The following is a 9,221-nucleotide window of genomic DNA, read 5'->3' as shown; positions in this document are numbered from 1 at the left end:
AGTGAAAACTGGAGCTGCATTTAACTCCACTGGTGTCAACCAAATTCTGATAATGCACCAACCAGGACACACTCCGGGGGTGAGCAGAGTGTGGGACAATTCTGAGGAGAAAACACCCAACTATCAGAACCAGGGAGACTGAACACTGGGACCCTGCAGCTGGGGGGGAGAGGCACCTTCACCTTCCTGGTGCTGGCAATGAAAGCACTTAAAGCTTTACCATTTAAAGCAATTATGTTTCTATATTTGTCTCAGCATACCAAATTTACCCTCAGAAGCATCTCTTCTAGGAGCTCACGTGGTACTTCCCCCTCCCTGAATTTCAGGCTCTAGAGCCCTGTTTGGAATCTTCTGGCAGATCAAGTTGAAGGGAAACCAAAAAGGCAGTAACAGCACAGAGAATTCTGAGTGGTTTTCTCTCTTTCTTCTTACTTTGATTTTGGTGTAAAACTTATTTTTCATGTGACGCCCCCCCCCCCCCCATGATAAATGAAGTGGATTAAGAGATTAGATCATCAAGGAGAAAATTCCACCTCCTAATCTCCTGCTGGGCCTGTAATCTGCAAGACTTCCCCATTTTACCTCTTTTCTATTTTAACCCTGAACTCTTAATGCCTGGCAGGAGCCTGTCACCCCCCTGAGCCTCATTGGCTGGGCAGGGATTTGCTGGGTACTTAAATGTCACCCTCTTGCCCAAAGAGGGTTTTGTGCTTTTGAGTTTTCCCGGGAGGACGCGTCTTCTGCATCCACCACCAACACGGAATTGGTACAGCCCTCGCACCAGGCAGCTCCTTCTCCCTGACACTGTGACCCCTGCAGAGTGCTGGGAGCATCTGAACTTTGAAGGCAAGAAGCAGAACTTTGAGAATTTTTACTCTCAGGCTTCACAAAGCCTCCTTCTTTTTTTTTTTTTTTGGCTGCAAAGCCACCAGCGCTTGGTGTGGAGATGGGGAACATGGACGGGAAAACCGTGGAGGAGCTCAGCACCACCGAGTGCCACCAGTGGTACAAGAAGTTCATGACGGAGTGTCCTTCTGGCCAGCTCACCCTCTACGAGTTCAAACAGTTTTTTGGCTTGAAAAACCTGAGTCCTTCAGCGAACAAATACGTTGAGCAAATGTTTGAGACGTTTGACTTCAATAAGGTAAATATTGTCCTCCCCGCTCAGCTGCGCTGGGATGGGCTGTGCTCTGCTCCCTGTGATCCCCCCGCGGTGTGTTTGGGTGTGTGTGATATTGAAAATGTCCTGAGTATGCACAGCCTGATTTTCTGTGGCCTCATGAATTGCAAAATCAGTTCTGGGAGGCGAAAAACGCCAGCAAAAAAACCCTTCACCCGCTGCCTGTTCTGCGAGAAAGCAGACTTCTCCCAGAGCTGATATTTTCCTTTTGGTTTTAAGTGATTAAAACAGTGGGGTTTTATCTGGCAGGCTGTGATCCCTTTAAAATGAAGTGCCCTTTTAAGCCTTAAGTATCAAATGTTGTGACAGTAAGGAACAAGTGGTGTGAGAACAAGGGCTGCATTCATGCAGAGACAGCGAGTTCCCAAGCCACGAGCCACAGTTTACAGAACAGATCGGGTCTGTTTTGCATTGCTCTAAATAATAAATGGATTAGTTTCATTGATTTTTCTTGCCATGTGCTCTGTCCCCTGTGATAAGGAGCTCAGGTCCTTTGTTCCCTGTGGGGAGGGAGGCTTTGCTCCTCAGGCTGTTGCTGTGCTGGACCCCTAGAATAGGGCAGTCCTGGAGCACCTGCACATGTTTGGGAGTGCTGCCAGAAGAGCAGCTGGATGCTGAGTCTCTGAGAGGAAACAACATCCTCCTTTACTTGCAAATGATTTGAAATTGCGCCTCCTGTGAGATGAGGAATATGTTTTATTGCAACTTAACGGCTTTAATGGCCTTAATCCCATTGAAAAAAATGCAAATCAGGCCCCAAATCCTTCAGGTGTTTGGTTGAGCCTTGGCCTTTACCTTGCTCACTGCCCCATGTTTCAATGCATGCCTGAAAAGGGAATTGATGCACTGGAAATCCTGCTGGGAATGGGGCTTAGCAGCTATTTATACCTAATCTGGCTCCTGCAGCAGTGGGATAAAGCAGATGATCTCCTCCTGAACCGGCCCAGCGGAGCTGGGGCTTTGTTCATTGACAAAACCCTGGTTTATGCTCTAATGAACTGTCCCTGGTCAGTAGTATGGAATCATGGAATCACAAGGCTTGGAAAAGACCTCTCTAAGATTATCAAGGGTAACCCTTCACCCAGCTCCTCCATGTTCACCACTAACCCACATCCCCAGGTGCCACATCCTTTTGAGCACTTCCAGGGAGGTATGTGCCACGTCCCATGTGCCACTTTCTTTCCAAGTGCCATGGCAATGCTCTGTGGTGGGCAGGAGGCACTTCAGCAAAGCTTACAGGAGCTGTGAACATCATGGGCAGTGTCTGGAGGCAGGCTGGTGGCCTGGGAGCTCATCCCAGCAGCTTTGCAGTGATCTACAGTCCTGGGAGAGAGCCCTCTGTGAGTCCAGCTGAAGGTCTCCTAATGCCATGGCAGGAGCTGGAGGTGGGCAAACACCTCGGGGGAAAGTCAAAGATAAAAGTGTTTGTGCTTTTGACGTGACCAAACGTGAAGCAAATACAGAAATGGCACAGGGACAGAGCAGCATCTAGGCCCAGATGTCACCACCGTGCTGGGGTGACTCCTGATGTTATTCCTCTCTGGGATTTTTTCATCCAAGACCCCCTTGAAGCAGAAAAGAGCTGTAGGTGTGTGCAGGCAGGATGAGGTTGTGTAATCCATCAGGACTCATCTGCATAAGCCTGTGCCTCTTTGACCTCTGAATTACCACTGCTTTGCATAAAGAGATTCCCTGAGCACAGGCTTTGGAGGCTTCCTTAGTGCCCAAGCCAGGAACACCCACCGAGTTCATTCCTTCCCAACAAATAACGGTCCGAGGTTGGGTTTGATGACCTTGGAGGCCTTTTCTAACTTCAGTGATTCTCTAATTCTGTAATGGCTCTGCACAGATTAACATGGAGCCTTGGCTTTAACCACTGGGCATGCAGGGGACCCACACCCCCCTGCCCTCTGCTGTGCTCCACAAGCCCCTGTCTCAAGGTGGAGGCCACCACTGGGGACCAGTTCCAGCGGGGACCTCCAGAAGTGACCAGGAAAATCACACACTGCCTGACTCTCTGCTTTTAATCTCATCTTGGCTTCTAACATTCTGCTTTCAGGATGGCTACATAGATTTTATGGAATATGTGGCAGCTCTGAGCCTGGTCCTGAAAGGGAAGGTGGACCAGAAGCTGCGGTGGTACTTCAAGCTCTATGATGTGGATGGGAACGGCTGCATTGACCGAGGAGAGCTGCTGAACATCATCAAAGTGAGTGGGCTCAGCTTTTCCATTTCTGTCACAGGGGGTCATTACAGGCAGGTAGACAGAGAGGTTGTAAGAGGAACATTCCAACCCAGCTAATTCCATGGCAAATTAGTAGGCACTGGCCAAACCTGCTGCTTGTCCTCTGCCAGTCCTCCCTGGTGGACCCATCTCCAACATCCCACACCTCCCATGGCATCTACACACTCTGACACACAGCAGCCCCTGGTCTTCTCCTGGCTGTTTAACCCCATCCACTGAAACTTGGACTGAGATAAGCACTTGAATTTAATCTAAGGGTTTTCAGAGGTGAGCAGCTCCTGGTTTATCCCAGCATGGCCACTAAATCTTGTAAAGCATTTGCTGCCTTTGGAAGTGATTTTAAACTCCAGGTTTTTTTAGACAAGACTTATTGCTTTCCAAACCTAACTGCCTGCAAAATAGTTTAGCCTCTCATGGTCTCTGGTATCTCAGATCCCTTGGCCACTTGTGCTGATGGATACACAACCTGCACAGCACTCAGTAATTCCCTTGTGTCCTTCCTTCCCTCCAGGCCATTCGAGCCATCAACCGCTGCAACGAAACGATGTCGGCTGAGGAGTTCACAGACATGGTGTTCGACAAAATCGATATAAATGGAGATGGTGAGGAACTTCCCTAAGCAATTCCAATGCTCCCACCTTCCCCCTTACCTGCCAGAGCAATTCCAGGTGCTGGGCGTCCCAAAACACCAGGATATGGGGAGAGCTGGCAGGGGGGTGATGGTTGAGCTCCCCATCCCCTCTGTGGGCTGCAGCTGGCCCAAGGGGACACTGCAAACTGCCCCTTGTCCTTCTGGCAGGGTGGGGATTTTTGGTGGGGTTTGGGGTGCACAACACACATATTTAAGACCCCAAACTTAGAGTCTGTACAGCTCCTGGGGGGGGCTGCTGAGACACCGTCAGAGGGGCTGCAGGATCTGACAGCCCCTTCCTGAACGTGCTCCCGCAGGTGAGCTCTCCCTGGAAGAGTTCATGGAGGGCGTGCAGAAGGATGAAATGCTGCTGGACATCCTCACCCGCAGCCTGGACCTGACACACATCGTCCGGTTGATCCAGAACGACGGGAAGAACCCGCACGAGCTGGAGGAGGCAGAGGCTGCCAAGTAACCTCCCGGGAGCTCTCCCTGCGCCTCCACTTTTCCCCCCTTGCATTATTAACTCGTGTCGTGGTTGTGGGAGCTGGTGAACTGTCCCAGTGCCAGGGTGGCCACAGGCTACCCTGTCAGTGCAGGGACCAGGACCTGCTCTGAAGGTGCCGCTCCCCCGGCAGATGGTTTGGGGGAGCTGGGGGGCCCTGCCCGGCGCTAGAGGAAAAGCTGCTGCAAGGAGGGGATGTGGACACATGGAAAACACACCCCCCACCCCGGATTGCCACGGGCCCTGAGCTGTGCAGGGCCCTCTGGACGTTGCTGTCGAGCAGAGTGGGGGGACAATGTCACCTCCCCAGGCAGGGGAGCAGTACGAGGCTGTGCAGCCTGAGAACACACAGACAGCGCCTCAAAATTTAGGCTGTGGCCAACACCAGCCTCTGCAGCCTTGGCAGGGGACAAACCCCAGGGCTGCCCTGCACTTGGCCCCAGTGAGAGGGGTCCTAGAAAAGCAAAACTAAACCTTCCCCTCCCGTTTATATTTCCAGAGCAAGCAGTCACCATTTTTGGTCACCTGTTCTTTGATTTATTGTTAGCAATGATTAGTGATAATGTAAGGTAAAAACATTCACGAGCTAGAAAAAGGGGAGGGGTGAATGCAGTGGCTTTTCTTTGTTTAAAAGCATTAAAACCATCGAATGGTGCCTTTTTTTAACAACCACCTGGACTTTAAGGGCATTTTTCTCCTTGAAGTATCTGGAAGTAATAAGTACTTCCAGGCAAGTAGAACCAGACATAAGTACTGCAACAGCAGTAACCTGAGAAGGAGAAGCTTTGCACATTTGTAGGAATATTCCTGCACGTTTTACCACCTGGACAGCAAAATCAAACTTCCCTGTGAGTTAGACTTGAGCATCGAGGTGGTCTGAACTCCAAAGCCTGGGTGCATTTTGGAGGGGTGGGTGAGCTGCTAGAGGCGGGCGAGCGCAGCGCCCGCGCCACGAGCATCCGCGAGTACCCGAGCCTGGGTCCCACCACCTCTGACATGGGATCACACACAGTCCCCCACGGAGTAAAAAACCCCTTCTCAGAGCACCCCTGGGGCCCAGCAGCCCCGTGCCACGAGCAGGAGCTGCCCCCAGGACCCTGCACACGCACAAGGGTGGCTGTGGGAGCCGTGGCCTCACCCCAGCCCACCCCCTCCATCCCCTTGGCTGCTCCCGGAGAGGAGCTTCCCCGTCTGATGGGAGCAAGTTTCAGGCATGATGAGGCAATACAGGACACCAGGAGGGGTTTCTTGCCCAGCTGAAAGTCTTCTTATTTAGCACTGGGTGTTTGCAACTTCCTGAGCATTTTTCCTGTGCGTCTCGTTCACTGGGCAGTGCTTTGCCTGGAAGCTTTTGTACTTCCAGTCTTGTAGTGAACTAATAAAGATGCTTTACAACATTATTCCAAGTTGTGCTTCTTCTCTCTTTCAAACAATCCTTCTGTTTCCAGCGGGACAGATTAACTGGCTCATGCAAGTGCAAAAACCTTTGGTTTGACTTTATTAAAACAGTTCTTTTACAACAACAGGCACAAGCTGTGGGGAGAGGTCTGATTTCTTCAGGATCAGTGTAGAAAAGGAGCTGCTCCCAGGTTCTTGCATCCCATGGGTGCTGCCTGCTCTTCTGAACCTCACCTGCATCGAGTCTGGCAGTTTTACCTTTAGTAAAACCCTTAGTAAAACCTTTAGTAAAACTACCACCCCCTGAGTAGTCCTACAACTGTTTCTTCCAGAGCTCTGCTTTACCCACCCACATTTCCAGGCACATCCTGTTTTCCTCCCTTCGTTGCAGCCCCACAACTCCCTCCTGGCCTGTTTTCCACCCAAACAGACCAGCAGGTTCAGGCTCTGGGGTTGTTGTCAGGCACAGAAACACACCATGGAAAGGAACCCTTTGATGGGCCAACCTGTCCACTCACACCAGTGCAAGAGAGAGAAGCTGCAACTGCTTATTAAAGGTGGGCTGAGCTGTTTACTCAGTGTGTAACACTCCTTCTTGCAGCACAATTAACTCCCCCACAAATGACCAGCACAAAACTTACAGCACTTTGGCTTTACAGCACAAGGAGGGAGCTGAGCTGAGCTCCAGTCCCTCCTTTGCTTCCTTCAGCCCCTCCTCTGCACCAAAAAGCAGCTCTGACAAGCCCAAATTCTATTTATAAAGACAAAGTTATTCTAAAAAGGCTGTGTCAGGACTGCCAGTGGGCCAAAGACACCTTCCAAACCTCAGTGTCTCTGTTCCAAAGGATGTTTTTTCAGTCTCTAAGAAAGCAAATAAGAAATAATTAGAAACTAATGTTGTGACTCTCCTGGCCCCAGCTCATGCATAATTAATTTATTTCCAAACAGTGGTGGCTGTTGAGGTGCCACGGGCACATTGCTCACCCCTGTGACAATATCCCTGGTGCTGGGAGGCAGCACAGCCTCCCTGGGGAGTGTGGGGGAGGATTTTTTGGGAGGGATGGGCCTGGGAGGCTGCAGGTCTGACCCCAGGTCCCGGCTCTGCCTCTGCTTTGGGGTGACCTGGGACCAGCCCCTGGAGCCAGGTTTGTTCAAAGAGCTATAGCTGCACTAAAATTATAGTTATAGAACAGTTTGGGTTGGAAGGGACGTTTCAAGGTCACCTAGTCCAACTCCCCTGCGATGAGGTGGGCACAGAATGATGGAATCATTAAGGTTGGAAAAGACCTCCGGGATCATCGGCTCCACCCTGTGCCCGATGCCCACCTTGTCCCCCAGCCCAGAGCTCTGAGTGCCACATCCAGGCTTTCCTTGGACACCTCCAGGGGTGGGGACTCCCCCACCTCCCTGGGCAGCCCCTTGCAATGGTTTGAAAAACGCCTTCCACTAGCCCAGGTTGCTCCAAGCCCCGTCCAACCTGGCCTTGGACACTTCCAGGGATGGGGCAGCTCCCGGGGCAGCCCGTGCCAGTGAACAGCAAAGAATTCCTCCCTGCTATCTCCTCTGAGCCTCTCCCGTGCCAGTTCGCAGCCATTCCCGCCTGTCCTGTCCCTGCCTGCCCGTGCAAACCCTCCCTGTCCCTGTTTTTTGGGAGCCCTTTGGACACTCCCCGAGGTCCCGCTCCCGTGTCCGGCAGCGCCCCCTGCCGGCTCCATCGGGAATCCCGGGAATGCGCCGGGATGGGCCCGACCCATCCCAAAATCAGAGGGAAAGGGGATGATGAGCTCAGACGGCAGAAACATCCCCCTGTGTATCCCCGAGAGGTGGGGCGGGAGACCTAAAAGGCAAAGAAATGACACAAAACTCGCTCTCAGACTTCCAAAGGTCCTTTTTTTCCACTGCACATCACTGATCCCGTGTTCCTGCAGCACAGCCCTGATCCCAGAACACCAGCAGGTTGCCTCAAATACAGGATATTTGAGGGTGATGCGTTTGAGATACTTCCTAAAGTTCTGAGGTGCTTTTGCCTTTGAAGAAAAGGAAGAATAGAAAGAAAAGAAAGGAAAGGAGAAGGAAGGATAGTAGGGAAAGGGAAGGAAGGGAGAAGAGAAGAGAAGAGAAGAGAAGAGAAGAGAAGAGAAGAGAAGAGAAGAGAAGAGAAGAGAAGAGAAGAGAAGAGAAGAGAAGAGAAGAGAAGAGAAGAGAAGAGAAGAGAAGAGAAGAGAAGAGAAGAGAAGAGAAGAGAAGAGAAGAGAAGAGAAGAGAAGAGAAGAGAAGAGGAGGAAGGGAGAAAGAGAGAAGGAAAGAAAGGAAGGAAGGGAGGAGGAGAGAGAAAGAAAGAGGAAGGAAGGAAGGAAGGGGAAGGAAAGAAGGAAAGAAGGAGAGAAGGAGAGAAGGAGAGAAGGAGAGAAGGAGAGAAGGAGAGAAGGAGAGAAGGAGAGAAAGAGAGAAAGAGAGAAAGAGAGAAAGAGAGAAAGAAAGAAAGAAAGAAAGAAAGAAAGAAAGAAAGAAAGAAAGAAAAAGAAAGAAAAAGAAAGAAAAAGAAAGAAAAAGAAAGAAAGAAAAGAAGGAAAAGAAAGAAAAGGAAGGAAAGAAAGAGGGAAATTAATTTTAAGGCATTTTTCCATACTGGCAGAGCTGCACACAGGTGCTTTGGGAATGACCTGGACACGAACCTTCCCTCTGGGCAGCCACTGAGCCCCAGCTGCCCAGGGATGAGCCTCCCCTCTCTGAACATCATTTTAGGGACCCAGAGCCTGCCTAAGCACAGAGCTGGGTGCAATGATCCTCTTTCCCTCTCAGCCTTTTATTTCTGCTGCTCAGCAGTTTCTCCAGGGATGCATCTTCCAGCTTTCTAACCTGACTGTCCCACTTTGAATCCTGCCCAGCTTCAGGGGCATCAAGCATTGGGAGCAGATGGTAGCCCAGAAAAATCACATGGCATTTGCCTTTTCCAAGCCATCCTGCTTCCAAATTTAGCCCCGAAAGAAATCCGATCAGCCAAATCCAATTCTAGCCGGGCTGTAAGTCTGGAAAACGGATTATGCAGAATGCCTGACATCAACAGCTTGCTGCAAACGTTGAGTTGAGTTTGGGAAGAGATCAGGGTGTTTATACCTGTGGATTTAAAAATAGGACTAAGACCAAAGCAGCCTGTGATTCCTTGACAAAAGATTACACAGTCAGGAAGAGGGACAATTTTCCACTGGGTTATGCCAGCACTGACACAACTACATCCACTGTGTCCATCCCAGATCTGCCC

General features: G+C 50.7%; 1 protein-coding gene across 1 annotated transcript; it reads left to right on the top strand.

Annotated features, from left to right (window-relative positions):
- Positions 1 to 803: 803 nt before the first annotated feature.
- GUCA1A (guanylate cyclase activator 1A) lies at positions 804 to 4,776 on the top strand. The gene is made up of 4 exons (XM_032710673.1): positions 804 to 1,144; positions 3,240 to 3,389; positions 3,937 to 4,027; positions 4,374 to 4,776. The coding sequence occupies exons 1-4, from the start codon at positions 947 to 949 to the stop codon at positions 4,529 to 4,531; spliced, it is 597 nt and encodes a 198-aa protein (XP_032566564.1). The 5' UTR covers positions 804 to 946; the 3' UTR covers positions 4,532 to 4,776.
- The last annotated feature ends 4,445 nt before the right edge of the window (positions 4,777 to 9,221 follow it).

This window comes from Chiroxiphia lanceolata, chromosome 25, assembly GCF_009829145.1.
Source record: "Chiroxiphia lanceolata isolate bChiLan1 chromosome 25, bChiLan1.pri, whole genome shotgun sequence".
NCBI lineage: Eukaryota > Metazoa > Chordata > Aves > Passeriformes > Pipridae > Chiroxiphia > Chiroxiphia lanceolata.
Note: the sequence above shows the minus strand (reverse complement) of the source record. Positions and strands in the feature narration are given on the sequence as shown.

Excerpts from the sequence above, each read along its gene's own strand:
- GUCA1A (XM_032710673.1), top strand. The coding sequence starts at position 947 with ATGGGGAACATGGACGGGAAAACCGTGGAGGAGCTCAGCACCACCGAG. Across the intron at positions 1,145-3,239 it reads AGACGTTTGACTTCAATAAG|GATGGCTACATAGATTTTAT; the intron begins GTAAATATTGTC and ends TTCTGCTTTCAG. Across the intron at positions 4,028-4,373 it reads AATCGATATAAATGGAGATG|GTGAGCTCTCCCTGGAAGAG; the intron begins GTGAGGAACTTC and ends GTGCTCCCGCAG.